Raw genomic sequence first — 20,302 nt, forward strand, 5'->3', positions numbered from 1 at the left:
GGCATCCATTTCTCATGTAGACGCATTAATGTCTTTCAAAAGCATGTGGATTGTTTTTGTGACTGGTGGCGAAATGCCTTTTTCTTTCTCTCGCCATCTTCCGTACCGCGTAATTCGGTCACCTAATAGATTTTGTGTAACTGCAGGCTGCCTGGAATTTGCTTCTGAACTGTGCATCTGTTTTTCGGCTGGACGATCCACACGAGAATCTGAATGGAGCGTTTGGATAAAAGACTCCAGCTTGCATCTGTGTCCCTTCCATTTTCCCTTCTATCTCTGTTTTCCACTCTATTCTTTCCCGTCTCCGTTTGCTTTGAGCCTCCAGTGATGTGAGCCGCTGATCGCATCGATTGTGTTTTACAAAACAAATTTGCAGGCACAGAATGCACTTATTTGGTGACATGAATGGCTGAAAGAGGATTTTGACTAGCCTACAGCAGATAAATGAGGAGAGGAGTGTGCATTTACCATTAACACGAAAAAACTTCCACCAATGAAAGAAGGACGCAAACCATATCTAGATACCAGTATATCACAGAGACTTGACTGTTCAAAAACACTCAGAGCACCCTAGCAACTGCATAGCAGCATTCTTAAATCGCTCAGAGCACCTTAACAACCACACAGCAACATGCTTTAATCACTTACCTCAACAACACCATAACAATGTACTTAAGTCATTCAGAGCACCTTAGCAACACCATAACAACGTGCTTAAGTCACCCAGAGCACCTTAACAATCACATAGCAACACGCTTTAATCACTTAGAATACCTCGAGCCCAAATGTTCACGCAAAGAAAGAAGGTGTAACTTTTATTCTCGCTGTTGCCGCCGCTGCCATGTTGTGGAGATGCTGTGTGTTTCGTTGTGAAAGCGAAACTACTTTGACCGTTATCAAGCCCGCGGGCCGCTGCTCACTCTAACCCGCCGGCCGTTCCTCACTCTAGGCCGCCGGCCTTAAACCGCATAAACACATTGCATTACACCAAATACACAACATATTGTTCTTTTTAGCAACATCATATGACCCCTTTAAATCATTCAGAGCACCCTTAGCAACACCATAACAATGTGCTTAAGTAACTTAGAGCCCCTTAGCAACCACAAAGCAACATGCTTTAATCACTTGGAGTACCTTAGCAACACCATAACAACATGCTTAAGTCACTCAGAGCACCTTAGCAACCCCATAACAATGTGCTTTAAGGGGTCATATGATGCTGCTAAAAAGAACATTATTTGGTGTATTTGGTGTAATGAAATGTGTTCATGCGGTTTAAAGTTAAAAAAACACATATTTAATTATACAATATTTTATATTTTATTTACTAAAATATTTCATATTTATTTGTTATTATTATTTTTATTTTTTATTTACCGCTACGAGAGCATGTGTGCATGGATACCCATGTGCATGAGCGAGCGAGTGGGAGAGAGATAGTTTTCCATCATCCAGTAAACTCCAGCCACTCTGAGCTGTCGTACCCTCCTCCTACAAAAGAGAGAGAGAGAGAGAGGGAGTCACGCTGCAGCCAAGAGAGGAGAGGAGAGCGCGAGAAGAAGAGAATCGGAAGAGAAAAAACGCGCATCTCTCGTTCCATCCGCTGGTAATTTCCTCTGGGCTCTCGGCAGGGGAAGGCAGGTGCGCAAATCACTCCATCTCTTTCTCGCACATCTCCTAGTTTGGCCATTCTTCTGCTTTTCTCCCCTGAGTGAGTTTTGGGGGAGCTAGGGCATTCGGAGAGGCAGGATGGTCAACAACCTGACCGAATGCGAGGAGGCAGAGGGAGCCGCCAACAGCCAGGGTGAGTGGAGGAATCTCTCGCGTTCTCATCCGCGCTCGATCGCTCGCACACACCCACTCACGCTGACACAGGAATGGTCAGTATGGATGGAGGGAGGGAGGGAGGGTTCGAGCCGTGGGTTCTGCTGTAGCTGCCCACCACAGGTCCTCTCCTGTCTTACTGCATGGCTGCTGTGAGTGGAATAGTAATAGGTGCTTGTAGTTGTGTGTGTTCATGTAGCGAGCCGCACCGTGTGCCTTTGTGTTTTCAAGCGTGGTACACAAATGCAGAAAGCTGCGGTGGAAGGGGAACCTCTTACTACTGTCATAAACAGTCATAACTTCTCTGGTAGAGACGTAGATGCTGTCATAATGTTTTAACCTGTCGCTCTGTTTTTAACCTGATCCTATAAGGTAGAATTTAAAGTGGTGGCTCTTCTAGTGCTGTTAATGGTCTGTACAAAAATGACATGAGTTTTATTGAATTTTTGTATATAATAATAATAATACTTATTTTTATTATCATTATTATTAATGATCTTATTATTATAAGATCTGATTTTATTATTATTTGTTTATTATATTATTTTTTATCCTTTTTCATTTTAAAGGAGTCAAGTAAGTGTTGTGAATTAATACTGTAATGGTCCTTTTTATTTTTATTTATTTTTTTATTACTTTTGATTTTGATTTCTTTTTTTATTTTCATTTTTATTTCATTTAATTGATATTTTTTTATTTATTTTAATTTTCATTATTTTTTATTTTTCCTTTATTTACATTTTCATTTAAATGGTATTACTTTTCTTTTTATTTATTTATTTATTTTTTCATTTTTATTTAATGTTATTTATTTAAATTTTTTTAAATGTCATTTCATTTTTCCTTCATGTCACTCTGAAGGATTCCAGTAGAGGAGTTCCGTGATTGTATAATCTCATCTATCAGGTCAACATTGCATAAATCTCCATTACTGTAACCATATCATTGTGGTTCTTCGCCCAGTTTGTCTGACGTTTACTGCTCCCATCCTTGGACAATGAAATGTCATTCAATTACTTTTCATCAGACATGACTTTCTGATCAGTGTGTTTAACAGGCATCAGCAGCTGTTTAGTGTGTGTTTAGACTCTTTGATCCTATCAGAAGGCAGTTTTTCACACAGCACATACATCACACACACAGTTATGTGGCACAAATCAGATTAGGGGACTGTGTTTAATATCATTTCCCTACATGGTTTTCTGTTTTTCATCCTCTATAGCGTTGAATCTCCCTATAGTGTTTCTGCTCTTGCTGCCACAGATTTGTACCTTTTAGGTCCGTATAATGCCCTATAAACCCAAACCCAGAGTCCGATCCAGGCGTGTAGATGCGGAGCTGTCCATGGTGCTGAATCCAGCCAGGCAGCAGCAATATCAGTCAGTCCTGCCTGGCGCTGTCCAGGGTCCTGATTTATCCCTTTCATTACAAGCTGAGGCGGATTATCAGGAGATTTAGGCGAGCATCTCACTGTCCCACTACGCTAAGATGAAAGGCATCCATCCTCCAGATGCATCTGCGTCATCCGCTCAGGCATATTCATGGGATGCCGCTCTGTTAATTATTTGCAAGAGACTTTGTTCCAGGCTTGATGGACAAAGAATTTATTTAGAAGGGTGTACATGCTGATAAAAAAGATCAAAATTAGAAAGAATATATATATATATAGTGTAAAAGGGCATTATATATCTATAAATAAATAAATAAATATTGACTATGCATTTTAGTACACCTGGAACTATGTATTGGACTAATACTTTGTTTCTTTAAGTAAATAAATAAATAAATACAGACTATGCATTTTAGTACAGCTTGAACATTCTTTTGGACTTTTAGCATTTTAGCATAACAAATTTCTTATTTCTTATTCTGTTTTGCTACATTTTATTTCATTTGTCTTTTAGTGACTTGATGGACTCCAGTAGAGAGTCCTGACCTGTCGCTGAGCTAGTGTTCACTGATGTGTGACTTTTAGTGCACTGTAATTTCATCTATTAGGTTGGCATGACATAAATCTTCATTGCTGTCACTGTAATAATTATGGCTTTTCGCTCAGGGGACTTAACAGAGGTTTGTTGCTCCCCTCCTACTGCTCATACAGCTCTTACATTTTAAATTTCACTCAGTTAAGTTGGACTAGTCTATGTGCATTTGTTTTGGTTAAAAATATATTTGTATATTTAAAATATATTTAACAATAGCAACAAAATAGCGATTAGAACTCATTGCAACTGCAAAGCAACACCCTGGCAACCATCCTAGCGTCATTCCAGTGATCATTATTTTTGCTTATAAAATGCAAAAAATCTAGTTTTAGTGATTATGTTTCTCTTTTCATCACTTGACCTTCCCCTGTGAAGCAGCATTTGATGCTTATCAACAGGGTGATAAATTTGAGGATGGCAGTGATAGACAGAGGATGCAGCTCTGAGAAGGGCTGTGGGTAAGTCTTTCAAAGATACGAGCTTATTGTGCGATTTGTCAGCGCGATCCCCGGTGCTGCGGCTGTGCGGATTGTACAGTGACACAGGGACGATCAGTCACTGTTTTACAGTGTGAACTCTGATGATTAATTCAGTTGTCATGCAGTGGTGCAATCGTGTGTCTTATGAAGGCCTGTAGCTCTGTTCTAAAACCTGGTGAGCTGCTAATCTAGACAGTGTTTTAAGGAAACATATGGAGGCTTTTTGGGCTTTAACTAACACATAATGAAGCTTTCTTTGGATAGCAATTGTTGTTTTTTTCATACTACTGTTCAAAGGTTTAACGTTTTTGAAAGACTTCTTTTATGCTCATCAAGGATGCATTTATTTGATAAAAAATGCAGAAATATTCTGAAATATTTTCACAATTTTAAATATATGTTTTATATTTGAATATGTTTTAAAAATGTAATTTATTCCTGTGATCAAAGCTGAATTTCCAGCATCATTACTCCAGTCTTCAGTGTCACATGATCCTTTAGAAATCATTCTAATATGCTGATTTGCTGCTCAAGAAACATTTCTGATTATTATCAATGTTGAAAACAGTTGTGCTGCTTGTTATTTTTCTGGAAATCATGATTTTTAAAGATTCTTTGCTGAATAGAAAGTTCAAAAGAACAGCATTTATTTGAATTGAAATTGCGCAAACTGTCCTGAATGACAAAACAGACATTTAACATCATGTCAACGGTATCTTAACTGAGAAAGTCCTCATTAAACCCTCACATTTATAGCAGAAATGGTCTGAAAATATATTTCAAGGGAAGATAGATGATATAGAGAGAGGTTTTGGTATTGTGGATGTGATAAAATCGTAATGTCAGAGTTCAGTATGACTGATTTGATGTCTTTCTTTAGGTCCCTCTGGGTCCAAATGTCTGTCTTTTTATCTGTATTGTCCTCACTCGCTCTGATTCTCTTCATCAAGAGGTTAATGACTGTCCACTTTCTCTTTTGTCTCTCTCTCATTCTCACCCTGCAGTGTTTTATGTCTGCTGAAGGTCTTTAATAATGTTTAGTTAAGGCCGTGAGCGGCCGTCTGTTTCAGCAGAGATTCTCCTAATGCGTCACAGGAGCCCCGGTGTTTAATAAGCAATGAACCGCTTAAACTATGAATGTCACTGCGTTAGATATAAAGCACTTCCAGTTTGTTTGTGGTTGATTCTCTTCACCTGTGGTTCCTCTGCTGTGACCTGACACTAAATCATTAGCTGATTAACAGAAGAAATGAGAGAGAAACAGTCCTGCAGCATTCGTTTGACATTTTCTATATATTGCAGTTACATTCTGACATTTTTATAGTGTCAAAATATGTTTTGGGGCTGCTGTAGTGAGTGTCTAAATGTGATTTAAAATGATGTGATTAGTTTCAGCAACAGGACGGCACACTCTCACATACTCCACATGTCAAATGGCTAATGGCTTTGAAAGGAAAAAAGTATTTTAATTAAAAACGAGCCCTACAGTAAAGGTGATGGTAATGAATACTAATTCAGAGGTAATTGTGTCAACCTTAAAACATTTAATACAATTCTAATAGAAATTGTAGATATTTGTAGTTTTGTTAAGAAGCTTGTGGACAGACTGGCCACTGTAATGTGAGTAATTTAATTTTATTTAATTTTATTTACTTTCAAAACCTGCAGAAAACTGGAGCACATTTCTGCACTAAATTCTCATTAATGTTATGTGATAAAAACATCATTACTGTAATTACACATTGATACATTTATCCGTATGATGCATGATCCATAGATTTTTTTTTTAATTCTAGTGGAAATTGTAGATTTTTGTCATTTTGTGAAGAAGCTTATGGACAGACTGGCCACTGTAATGTGAGAAATTTTGTTTTGTTTTATTTTGTTTTGTTTTTTCACCCCAAAATCTAAACAAAAGCAGCACATTTCTGCACTAAATTCTCATTGTTATGTGACAAAAATATCATTACTGTAATTATACAATGCTATATTTATCCATATGTTACATTATTTAAATTGTAAAATTTTGGTCATTATTGTATTTGTTGCAATGTCTTTGTTTTTAAGTGCAAATTAGCAGCATTTTTTTTCATCTAATACAGTAAAAAAAATACAGTATTACAGTAATGTGAGTCAGTGAGAATATAGTTAATGTCTGAATGTGTTAAGACAGTTACTATTTTGGGGAGAATTTTTGGCTTAATTGTCATGAAAATAATGCCACAAAAAATCATAATGTCCTTAAAATAGGCTTTGTTTCATTTATGCAAAATATAATTTCTTGTTTCTTTCCTGTGGTTTTGGGGTCTTTCGACCGACTGCATTGCTCACCATCAAGGCCAAGACGAGTGTGTGCGTTTGCTTAAGAGTGCAGGAGACTCATTTCAAACTGAATAGAGTGGAAATAAGATGGCTAGAGAGTGAAATAACGAGGTGGTCGACAAGGACTGTGAATAAACAAGTTAAGGCTACATAATAAATGGCTTCACTGCCATGTAGTGCTTCCATTCACGTGCCGCACAGGAAGTGACGTTATGACGCTGGAGTAAAATCCATCAGCTCTTGAGTAATGGGAATGTCAACATTTCTCAGCTCTGTTGGTAAGGTTTTTAGCTGGTTTTTGGAATATGGCAGCTGGTTTGCGGCTGGTGAATGTATTTATTTATTTACTTAAAGAAAAAGAAAAGTCCGTTTTTAGGACCTTTTTTGGCATAAATTAAAGACAGAACAACAAATATATATATCAAATTTATCTATAATCTGTTTTTCTAATAGATTGTACTGCCTTCAAAACGTTCAAACTTTAATCTTTAACACTACTTTAAACTTCCAACTACTGTAAACCTAACCTTTAAACTTCAAGCTTTTAAAACTTTTTCAAACTTTCTGGTCTGGCTTTCTCAAGCCAACTTCAAAGTTTGTCTTGACAAACTTTTTTTATCTAGGTGTTGAAATATGAATGGGTAACCATGTTTTTTTATATATATATATAGCTTGAAGAAAATGATTGATTGATTTTAGGGATAGTGATGTATACTTTGTTTATTGATTTATTGATTGATTTATTGATTTATTTATGTTTGAATGAAATATTCTTCTTCAAGTTTTATTTACAGACTCAAGGTCCATTAGTAAAAAAAACACACACACACACACAATACAACAACACATTAAACACAAAATTACAAATATTATTATTTGTAAATTATATTTTATTTATATTTATTATTATTATTATTTTATGGAAAAATATAATATTATTATCTTTATTTTTTGGGTGAAATGTGACCTGGACAGGGTTTTTTTTCACCAATTCACCAATCTACCATTTTGAAACCTGTATTTTACCAGATCAGGCTTTCTGAAATATGAATATGTCATTGTATAATATAATATATTATAATATTGTTTGATTGTTTGGGGGGGGAGGGGGATATGACCTGGACCTTTGACATTCACCAGTCTAGCATTTTGAAACCTGTATTTTTGCTCAAACATTCTTACCAGGTAATGAACAGAACTAAAGACTAGCCTGGACCAGATAGAAACCATGTAAAAGCAGGTAGGATCTGATTTTCCCTGAAATGCAGACCCCTGTAGACTTCATGACCATTAATGTGCTCAGAATCTTCTCTGGTGGCTATGTAGGAAGTGCTTGCGTACAGGTGTTTCCAGCTCCATCCAGCTTTATTTCTCACTGCTCTCCACAGAGCGACTAATCAAGAGGCTCCAGCGAATGAGTTGAACCTTTTCCATTTCAAGGTTATATGATATAATTCACTCTCATCATTACAACAGCAGCACAAAAAGTGTTTGATACAGTTGTGTAACACGCAGATGTCATTTAAAGCTCTGCGTAGCCCGAATCTAATTACTGTAGGGTTCTGTAACGATACTTTATGGCAAACACCCACACTTCTCTCTTGGCCTCTTACTCCGTCTGATAGAAATCTAGTAAACCAGTCCAGAAATGCCAGTTTGAAGAAAGTCGAGTTGCATTAGACTGTTGTTGTCAAATCTTATTGGGTTTCTGGGTCCAAAACAAGTTTCCTGTTTGCTTGCAAGTAGCATTAGGACGTCTGAAGGGTTTTGGAGAGCATGTTGTGGTCTGAGGATGTGAGCTGTTGCGATTCAGGACTGAAATGGGCCAATTTAATAAAACCTGAAGTCAGCTTGATCCACCATGTGCCTTCAGGTGGATCTTGACAACAGCAATAAACTAGCAATTTTCTGAAGAAAATGTACTTGTTTGTGCAAAACTCACAGCCATGATGCATTCCAGGATGCTGCTATATGCCAGTGTTATGTTTGTATTATTCTATATTATAGTATTTATTAAAAGGATAGTTCACCCAAAAATGAAATTTCACCCAAGATGTAGGTGACTTTTCCCTTCAGTCGAAGAGTAAAGAAGATTTTTAGCTGAAACCGCAGTCCTTAGTGATTCATAAAATGCAAGTCAGCGGCTACCCGTCTTTGAGAATAAAACAAGCATATCAAGGAACACAAAATTAATACTCCTGGCTCCTGATGATATATTGAGGTCTTATGAAGCAAAATAAACGGTCTGTGCAAGAAACTGAACATTATTACCTGTAATCCAGAGCCTCAGGCAAACGGTCCGGAGTGATGTCCGGTTCATCAACGAATCATTCTTTTGAACCAATTGTTCAACCAGTTCATCAAATCGGACTGAATCATCTGAAACAGTTCGTGGCTCGAGCAGCACAGATCTACAAGTTACTCAGTCAAAACTCACTTTCAGATGCCTGACAGTGACTCCGACTCCAATTGAGCCAAAATAGTGGTGTATCTGATCCTGTGATGAATGAACTCATTCAGTTCTTCCAACAGTCACAAGACTAGTTTATTCACTTTATATGCTTTAGACGTGTAAAACATCCACGTTTCACATCATTATTTGGTGCTTTAATAAGTAGTTGTGTATATGTTACGTCATTGTGTGATTATGTAAACGAACTAGTGAATTGAACCAGTTCATTAAAACGAACTGTCCGAAAGAACCAGTATGCGGAAAAGAATTGGATTTCCCTGTTAGGCTGATGCTCTTGATTACAGGTAATAATGTTGTAAATAAGACCGATCGTTTCGTTTCATAAGATCTCAATATATCCTTAAGAGCTACGAGTATTAATCTTGTGTTCCTTGATATGCTTTTTTTTTTATTCTCAAAAATGGGCAGCAGCTGACTTGCATTTAATGAATCACCAAGGACCACAGTTTCAGCTAAAAACCTTCTTTACTGTTGTATTCAAGAAAAAATCACATTCATCTCGTATGGCCTGAGGATGAGTACATTAACAGATTTTCATTTTTGTGTGAAATTTGGGCAAAAAATACTTTGCATAAATAGTAACAATTTATGTAATAAAAATGTAGAATTAAAATGTGAATTAAAAATTGTTTTTGATTATCAGTTACATATTGGACATTTAAAAAACCTGCATTGCCAGTTGATGTCTACACTAACAGTAGGCATCAGTAGGCACTTTCTAAGGCTGCATCACTATGCAGCCTTAGAAAGCACCCTAATGACACTGAACCGATCCACCTCCGTCATTTGTGGGTGCACATGCACTTCCAAGAACGATTTGCGTCTCCTCAGATCGAGCTAATATTCATTTCCATGGTTACCTATCGCTGGATGGATGCCAGCGAGTCTCTCGGTTAACCTTGTTTAGTGTTGCAGTGGAAAACATCGTCTTCCCTGCGCCCCCCTTTGCTTCCTTCCCAGTCGATTTGGAAGACCACTGTGACATTTCCACATCTCATGAATGTGAGCTGCCATCCAACATAGACTTCCTAACATACACTTTGCACATACTATACATGATCTGACTACAGACTACAGATCACTTACTGAAAACAATTTTAATTTCAATTAACATTAATAACGCTGTTCTGTGTGGTTTCTAAGGTGTTATTCATATATTCATTTATTTAGATTAAGTTTTACTATTTTTGTGTTTTTGTATTAGTTTTACTTTTTATATATATATGTATTTAGCTTTAATTAACCTTTATTTCAGTTAAAGTTATTTTAGCACTTCAGCTTTTTACTTCAGTAATTTTAGTTTTTCAACTTTTCAATTCAACTTTTATTTCAGTTAATTTTTTTTTAAAGTTTTTCATCTAATATTTAGATTTTATTTCAGCTTTGTATCAATTACTGAAAACAATTGTAATTGCAATTAACAATTATAACACTGTTCTGTGTGGTTTCTAGGGTGTCATTCATTCATATATTCATTTATTTAGATTAAGTTTTACTATTTTTATGTGCTTTTGTATTAGTTTTTAATATTTATATTTAGCTTTAATTTACATTTATTTCCATTTTAGCACTTCAACTTAAATGCATTTATTTAAATTAATTGCCAAAGTAACTTTTTTAAGTTAAAGTTTTTGCATCAAATATTTATGTTTTATTTCAGCTTAATTTCAGTTACTGAAAACAATTGTAATAGTTTTAGTAAACAAAAACAACACTGGGCTATGCAGTTCATTGGGTATTATTTAATCATATATTCATTCATATATATTCTGTTTTATAATTTTGAGTTTTATAATTTAGTTATTTATTAATTATTTAGTTGTATTATGTTTAAAGTTACTGTCAATTTATCGGGCTGTTAACTTTTATGTTTTTGTTGCATTGCATATACATCAGCTCACTTTTGCTTACATGCATGTTGCATACATATTAGCATGCTAAATTTGAATACACGTCATTTGAAAACGCTAATGTAATTCATACAGTGCCGTCATTAAAAGTGTCTGATCATATTGTTATTTTAGTTAGTTACTCCCTCAAACGCATGAATCCATCAGAACACAACCGGCTAGTCTTCGGCCTCTCAGAGATGTGTTCGCTGATGGACGGGAAAACGTCACTCGAGATGTCTCCAGTCTGGAGTGTGTGTCCTCCCACAGCAGAAGTCAAAAATAGTCTCGTCTAAATCCATAAGAGGAGTTTGTAATAGGTGCTGTATGGGGACAGCTGCATGACAGATGGACGGGAGGTATATATGGAGCTTCTGGAGGAGAATTAAAGGAATGCTGGGTAATTGGCCAGCATGAGAGAGAGGGATCAAACTCAGCCTGCCTCCGACTGATGCCCAACTCTCCATTACGCCACACACATACTTCACATGGAGCCTAATGAGGGAGCAGGGCTAAACATTGACGCTAAAACTGAGAGATGGAGATATATTTATATATAGAGTCGTGTAGAGCACTGTTGACGCTAACCTTTGAAAAAATATCATGGAAATGATATACTGTATAATTCAGAGAAAAATTCTAAACAAAGTCAAATGATTTATTTTATTATGTATTTAATTTCATTATTAATGTATTAGTATATTTATTTATATTTAATTTGTCTTTGTGTTATTGTATATGTAATTTAATTACTTATTTATTTTTATTAATGAATTTATTATTTTAATGAAGTATGTTGGACATGTTGGAGTATGTATCTTCAATTTTTGTATTAAAAAAAGTATTTAATTTATATTTTTAGTATGTATTTTCATAGTTTAAAAATGGCATGGTAAAATATTTACAATATAATTTAGATTTCATATAAAATTAAATATGCCCATATAAAATTAAATATGTTGTAATAAAAATCTAGGATATAATATTGCCTGAAGACAAATAAACAATTGATATTTAAATTAATAAGTATATATCAAATAAACTTTTATATTATATTATATTATGTTATATTATATATTTTATATTTATATTATATATTTTTTATATTATTTTATATTATATTGTGTGTTTGTATATATATATATATATCACCACCTGATACCAAACTTTTTCTTTCCAATCAGCTTCTGTAAGTTTAATTTGACGAAATATATTTGGAATATTTTTATGTTTATTTTCTGACCGATTGGATTTGAGATTTCTTCCTGTGCATGATAAGACTCTCTCTGTTTCTCAGATGTGGCTGTTGTATCAATGAGACTTCTCTAAATCTCCTCATTTGTGGGAGCGCTTACAGAAAGAGCAAATGGTGTGTGTGAATAATTTGGATGACTGGGAGTTGTGCTGGGAGGAGTTTCAGTGATGGACTTATTATTATACTGAGTTATTTCTGTCAGTCAGATGTCAGTAGTTCCCACAGGAAAAACAGGTTTATTGTGCATAATATGCATGACCTCTTAAAAAACTGAATATCTTGTTTCTCCATTTAATATAGGTGTTAATGTCCTTGTAAATGCTCAAATGTTGCTTTTGCTGTTTCAATATGAAGTATAAAACAAGAAGAAATATTGTGTTCGTGAAACCATTTCACAGGGTTTTTACATATTTTTTGGCATATTTTATGCACAAACAGTGTCTCAAGTCTTCCATATCTTGCCAGCAAGTTGACAAGCAAATCAACTCATTCAGGGATTTTCTGCGTGTGAATGCAAATGCTCTCACACATTGTAAAATGCCAGTCAAGTTCTAGTTAACTCTGAAGCACTGAAGATTGTAAATATGTGATTTGTCATCACTGTATTAGAGCAGCATTAAGAAATCTGCCCGGCTGCAGTGATTATATACGTGGAATGATTGCATCCACTCGAATGTGTTAGCAGATGTGATTGTGGGGCTCCGTGGGGCCCCATCATGTTTCAAAGACTCTCTTTCCTCCTTCCTCCTCCTTCCTTTATGCTTAAAATACTTAAAACCATCATGCTGAGTGAGGCTGGAGGGAAGGTGTGTTTCTTTCATGCGTTCTTTCTCTCTCATGATGTCCTTGGTTGATTTTGAGTGACAGGTGAAGCAGTAATTTACATTCAGAGAAAAGAAGCCGTCACTCGCTGTCTGTCCTCTAAAGCGGGACCCAGTCCTCTCTGTCACGCTTCTCTGTTTTCATGTTTTAAGAGGGTGAAAGTGCTCTCCACTAACACTAGGACTAGCATACAGGTACCTGTCTGTTTGTGAATCCCCAGCTGGGAAGCTTATATACAAGAACCCCATGATCGAAAATCCCAGGAAACGCTAATGAAATTCTATCATAATTTAGAATGAATTCTAATGGAATCAAACAAGAATCCACTAAGAATCAAGCATCATCCCAGTCCTAATTATATATATATATATATATATATATAAAATATTGGTTTGATGGTTTGATTCCAATAAGACTGTATCCAAACCATGATAGAAATTCCAATAGCATTCCTTTGGAATTTTTTGCTGTTTAAAAGTATGGAGTCTGTAAGATTTTTTTTTTTAAATGTTTATGCTCACCAAGGCTGCATTAATTTGATGAAAAATACAGTAAAAACAGTAATACTGTGAAATATTATTAAACTTTAAAAGAACTGTTTTATATGTGAATATATATATAACAATTTTATTTATTTCTGTGATCTAAGTTGAATTTTCAGCATCATTACTCCAGTCTTCAGTGTCACATGATCCTTCAGAAATTGTTCTAATATGCTGATTTTCTGCTCAAGAAACATTTCTGATTATTACCAATGTTTAAAACAGTTGCGCTTCTTCATATGTTTGTGTAAACCATAATACATATTTTTCAGGTTTTTTTGGTGACTAGAAAGTCAAAAAACAAACAGCATGTGTTTGAAACAGAAATCTTTTGTAACATCATAAATGTCTTCACTGTCACTTTTGATCAATATAATGTGTCCTTGCTGAATAAAACTTAAAAGTATGGAGTCTGTAAGATTTTTTTTTTTAAATGTTTATGCTCACCAAGGCTGCATTAATTTGATGAAAAATACAGTAAAAACAGTAATACTGTGAAATATTATTAAACTTTAAAAGAACTGTTTTATATGTGAATATATATATAACAATTTTATTTATTTCTGTGATCTAAGTTGAATTTTCAGCATCATTACTCCAGTCTTCAGTGTCACATGATCCTTCAGAAATTGTTCTAATATGCTGATTTTCTGCTCAAGAAACATTTCTGATTATTACCAATGTTTAAAACAGTTGTGCTGCTGAATATTTTTGTGGAAACTGTGATATTTTTTATATCTTAGGATTCACTGATGTATAGAAAGTTCTAAAGAACAGCATTTATTTGAAAGAGATTTTAAATGTCTTTACTTTCACATTTGATCAGTTTAATGCATCCAATAAAAATATTAATTTCTCTCAAAAAAATCTTACTGACCCCAAACTTTTGAATGGTAGATATCATATGAAGTCAAATTTCTCTTTTTGTTAAATGGGACGTTCATCCTTTAATAATGACATTTATGAATGCCAGAAGACCAGACTAGAGCCACACCCAAACTAGACCACTCGAGGTCCAGATCATGATGTGTTGATCCAAGAACCAGATATTTAGGTGGTAGATCATGGCGCTGGCAATGGTGAAATCTCAGGTTTGATTCCCAGAACATGCATGAACTGACAAAATCTGTGGATTTGCACATTTCTTTGGATAAATGCATTTGCAAAATGAATAAAAGTAAATGTACAGTGGTCTGGGAAGTCATAAAAATACTTGTTTGACCTGTGCTTGAAGTTTTGATCACCTTTAGCTTGTTGGAATTAGTTGTGTGTGATAACATAAATCAAGACCCAAACCAAAGACCATTTTTGGTCTTAATGGATAATGACTAACAAATCAGTTACGGACATTCACAAGTGAATATATATGATTCCGAGTTTCAGTACATTTCTGTTTTTGAATGTGCATTAACTACTTATATGTATAGCATTATAGAATGTATTGAAGTGAAAGCTATTATAAAGTCCAATCATATCATGTGGTGTAACTGAGCAGAATTACGTAAATACACTCCTATTTTAGCTCTGCAGTAAGGACAGCTGATGTTTACTCCACAAACCCCGTTTTAAAGAGCAACTGCACCAGAGTACGTCATACTGACACACTGAGCTTTAAATCCACTTACGCTCAAGCAGTTTGGATGCATCCCAAACCACCGGGAACCCTATCACAGTCTTCCAGATAAGGGATCATTTCTACCGGTTTATCCTCCGGCTACAACATCCAGATATCTTCTCTTATTACGCTGGCCAGATCTCCGATCTCACAGTCCAGGCCTGCTGGAAGATTTCACACATTCAAGACTAAATGCTGGAGTCTGGTCCTTACTTTTAAACCTAAAAAAATGTAAGCATCTGATGCTGTAGAAAATTTTTTTAATGGGTCTTTAGTGAATATTGAAGATTTAGTAAATGTTCTTGTGATTCAAAGAACCCAGAAAACAAAACTGTGATCTGAAGAACCTAAACATCAAGATCCATTACTGAACCTATAGTAAGATCCTTTATTTTTAAGATTGTGGACCGGAATTTATTAATACTATTGCTAATGGTGCATTCAAGTCTTCCTGGGACATTCATGTTTACAAGCTGGGAAGTTGTAATTATGATGTAGGGTGTTGTAAAAGTCATTTGTGACCCTGGACCACAAAACCAGTCTTAAGTCGCTGGGGTATATTTGTAGCAATAGCCAAAAAAACATTGTATGGGTCAAAATTATTGATTTTTCTTTTATGCCAAAAATCATTAGGATATTAAGTAAAGATCATGTTCCATGAAGATATTTTGTAAATTTCCTACTGTAAATATATCAAAACTTGTAAAAGTAATATGCATTGCTAAGAACTTCATTTGGACAACTTTAAAGGCGATTTTATCGGCCAAATATTGTCCTATCCTAACAAACCATACATCAATGGAAAGCTTAATTTATTCAGCTTTCAGATGATGTATAAATCTCAATTTCTAAAAATTTACCCTTATGACTGGTTTTGTGGTCCAGGGTCACATTTGGTCGGCGCAAAAGGCAGATGTAACTTTATTTATTTATTTATTTATTTATTTGACAAAAAATTCTAGATTTTTAAACTCTACTTCTACAAAATGATGAATAAAGAATGTGCATCAGTGTGATTTTGCTTTTTTGTTGTTTTTATTTAATTTATGAAGGTCCTGTGAATCAAATTGTTATATCATCTATTATAGTTGTACAATACTGCTGTATTTTGTACATGCAACCTAGTTTTATTATAAAAGAGAAAAAAATATTTTCATTCATTTCAACAAAGTTACTGTCAAGACAGAAGCTGCATCCATTGTATCCAACATCTTTTCTCACTGACGCACAAGAAAGTTCAGAGTTTTCCACATTTGTGGTGCATTCATGTGCATTCAGCCCGTAAATATGATATTTCCGACATGACTTGAACACTCCGTAATACTTAGTAATGGGTTCAGACCTCGAAAACTAAGTGTTAAAGTTCAATTTGCAGTCAGATGCACCATTTTCAACTGCTGGACATTAAAACAGGTGAAAAAATCCCACAGACGTGCACTGAAGGAGGCACCCAAATCAGAGACTTAAGAACCAGCACCTAGCAACCACCCAGAGCAACACCCTGGCAACTACTTGAAAGATTGTAGCATCATATCAGTGAGTTTGCACAGGCCAGCTGCACTCACATTCACGTTTTTGGCATATATTTTGGCTTCATTGTGTTGTCCGTGTGTGAAGCGAGCAGGTCTCGGTGTCTGTGGCGGCTCTGGGAGAAAGTGTCAACATCAAACGGATCTGTTCTGTAGTGGTCACTAATCCCTTTAGTTCTGCAAGCACATCTGATCCCCACCTGCCTGTCGCTCTGATCGTACATAATGCCTCCAAATCCCACAGCATTTTCACCACGCGCTCCCAAACAAATAATACTGTTCCCGGAGCCGATCTGCTGTTGAGTTCGTAAACGGATGTGTGTTTTCACAGCTGTAGAAGTCTGTTAGTATGTGAAACTGTGGAAGATGAAACATTATTGATAGTTTACCAATGAAAAATTACATTGTGTTTTGTTTTTTGAACATGTTACTACATTTGTAATTGTTTTTTGGCATGGTAAAATATGTACTGTGGTGCTATACCATGTTTGGTTTTTGAATGGTATTTAGTATGTATGGCAAAGTGATGACCAAAAAATGGTAGTACCATTGTACTTTTTTTATAATGTGTATTGTGTACATAGTGTATTATATATTGTTTTTTCTTTGAAGTATCTAGTATGGTAATACCGTAGTACTTGAATATATAAATAACAAACAACGAATGTTACATACATAAAGTACCCCTTTTTGGAAGATTTGTTTTTGATTGTTTTTAAGGCATGTACCATGGAAATACCATGTTTTTAACATGGCATGACATACTGTGGTAGTATACCATGTGATAATAAAACTTTGGTACTTTAAATAGTATTTTATACATATGCCAAAGTGCATCCAAAAATACCATGGTATAAAGAAAAGAAAACTATGAAAGTACCATGGTATTTTTTGTGTATTATATACTGTAGTACCTTAGAATACCATGGTAATACCATAGTACATGAATATGTGAATAATGCAGTTCACAAACAACCAATGAACAATGATCATGTTACATTAAATGTTCAAAAATGTTTTTGTTTTTTTATATTTAATGGATTTTAGACATGTACCATGAAAATACCATGCTTTCTGAACATGATAAAACTATCCATAAAAACTTACTGTTGTGGTGTACCATGGTACAGTGATGGTAAAGCATAGTAAGACCTTGTAACATTGAATGGTGTTTAGTAGGTATGCCAAAGTATTTCCATAAATACCATGGTACTTCTGTAGTAAATGTCCAAATAAAGCTAAGTCATTTTTATGTGTATATTTTTCTTTGAATTGCTTTAGAGTACCATGGAAATGCTATGATAAGTGAATGCATACTGTAAATAATTCAGTTCACAAACATCAAATGAACAATGATTATATCACTTATAAAAAAGTACCATGGTATTACTAAGGGTTCCCTTTCATGGGAACTTCGAACTGCATCTTCTAGGGGTCGCTATGGGGAACGCACGCACACGATGCCTCCGAGGGAGCAATCGGTGTGCACTGCGAGCGTTTTTTCCAAGGGAAAAGCTCCGCTCTCGTTTGTACACGGGTCACGACGAGGCGTTCCCCATAGCGACCCCTAGAGGACGCAGTGTCTCGTTCCCTACTCAGGGAACCATGGTTACATAAGTAACCTGAGACGTTTTTGGACATTTACTATGGTTCTACCATGGCATTTTGAAAGTGCTTTATTAGTACAAATCCAAATACATGGATGTCATCTACGTGCTATAGTACTTCCACTGTGCTTTTTATAATGGTTTTCTTTGGGATATCATGTATGTTTCACCTACAAAAGAATACCATGGTACAGTGGGTACGGAAAGTATTCAGACCCCCTTAAATTTTTCACTCTTTGTTATATTGCAGCCATTTGCTAAAATCATTTAAGTTAATTTTTTTTCCTCATTAATGTACACACAGCACCCCATATTGACAGAAAAACACAGAATTGTTGACATTTTTGCAGATTTATTAAAAAAAGAAAAACTGAAATATCACAAGTCCTAAGTATTCAGACCCTTTGCTCAGTATTTAGTAGAAGCACCCTTTTAATCTAATACAGCCATGAGTCTTTTTGGGAAAGATGCGTTTTTGGGCACTGACCTGGGTACTACGATAGTTCTTTGCTGTGTTATATAAATACCGTGGTACATGAATTTCAGTAACTTGATAAATATATACTGTCATTGTATAATTTTACCTCCTCAGTACTTTTTATATTGGCTCTCTTTGGAATATCATGTGTGTTTCACTACCAAAATAGTACTATGGTACAATACAATTACCATGTATATCTCAGTATTACTGCATGATACCATTAAGGTGTCATAATACAGCCGCAGTATGTTTTATAATGGTTAGATTAGAGGAATTCTGCAGTATCTCTTTTAATGTTTCAGCTGTGGGTTTGAGTAGATGAAGAAGGTTGTAGATCAGCTTGGCTGGTCAGAGTCTAATCTGATCTCATGCTGTTTCTGACCTCCACGCTCCCGTGGCCCGGAGCTCATTTCATGGGCTGTTATCATTAATCCCGATGGAAGGTGAACGGGCAGATTCAGGTGTGGAGAGCGAGGCTGGAGAGAGGAGGAGGTGTTCTCCTTTCACCACCGTCTGTCCATTGAGCTGCTCAGTATGCAAGCCACTGTATTTGTAGCTTGACTGAATGTTCAGTCGCTTCTGTACTACATGAGTGAATATTTCCTGGGAGAAAAGCTGGTTTCAGATCAGGATTGTGCAGTCTAATCATATCGATACATTTTGTTAAACTGACACTGAATTTTCATCAGTGACTACACTGAATATAAATGGATGCATATTAGTCTCAAACAATGAGCTAAGAAGACTAGTTAAAGGTTGTGAGTCTTATGAAAACATGTCCAAATCAAAGCTCACCTCAAAGTCAAAAGGAAAAGGTCATATTTTGCTTAAAAATATTAAGCCTATTTTGAGACCATTAAGATTTTTTTGCAATGTGACACATTTTTACTTTCCAAATTCTCATTACTGCAATGAATTATATAATGAATTATTTTCATTTAATTAATATTATTCTCAATGATTCTCCTTAGATTTGGATTATATTATTTAAAAAAATTTCATTTAAATCAGATTAAAAACATTACAACAAATATTATGATGCATCGATAATTTACCATTTAAATAATATATTGTTTTCATATTTATAAATGCATTAATGACAATTTGGGGGAAAATGTGCTTAATTTACGAAAATAATGTCAAATTTCAGAAAATTTCATATGGTCCTAAAAGAGGCTTCATTTTCTTTATGCAGCATAATTTTGTATTTTTGCTTTGACTGTAAAATACGGTCTAAACATGTTCTTGGCAAGTTTTACTAACTTTTTAACACCTTCACAAGCATCAAAGATGTTTGTGCTTGGAAATTGAACATATCTGAAATACACACTGTTGATAGAAATGTAATGTGTGTGCCGCAAACCCTCACTTCAGTGTGAAAGTCTTGTTCGGTGAGGTGGATTGGCAAACGCATGAAGTCTGCGCTGGCAAGCGAGCATGTATTTGTGTTTGCGTGTCAGCCCTCATCGCCTCCGA

The 20,302-nt window shown here is 35.2% G+C and overlaps 1 protein-coding gene across 4 annotated transcripts in view; it reads left to right on the forward strand.

The window, feature by feature from the left end:
• The first annotated feature begins 1,720 nt into the window (after positions 1-1,720).
• The window catches only part of slc12a5a (solute carrier family 12 member 5a), a 101,186-nt gene continuing 82,604 nt past the window's right edge, over positions 1,721-20,302 (forward strand). For all 4 annotated transcript variants that reach the window (XM_016557941.1, XM_016557940.1, XM_016557942.1 and 1 more), the window contains exon 1: positions 1,721-1,807. In XM_016557941.1, coding sequence (XP_016413427.1) covers positions 1,753-1,807 — 55 coding nt within the window. In that variant the 5' untranslated portion in view covers positions 1,721-1,752. The remainder of the gene's footprint in view (positions 1,808-20,302) is intronic.

This window comes from Sinocyclocheilus rhinocerous, unplaced genomic scaffold (assembly GCF_001515625.1).
Source record: "Sinocyclocheilus rhinocerous isolate Xijiao unplaced genomic scaffold, SAMN03320098_v1.1 scaffold1488, whole genome shotgun sequence".
NCBI lineage: Eukaryota > Metazoa > Chordata > Actinopteri > Cypriniformes > Cyprinidae > Sinocyclocheilus > Sinocyclocheilus rhinocerous.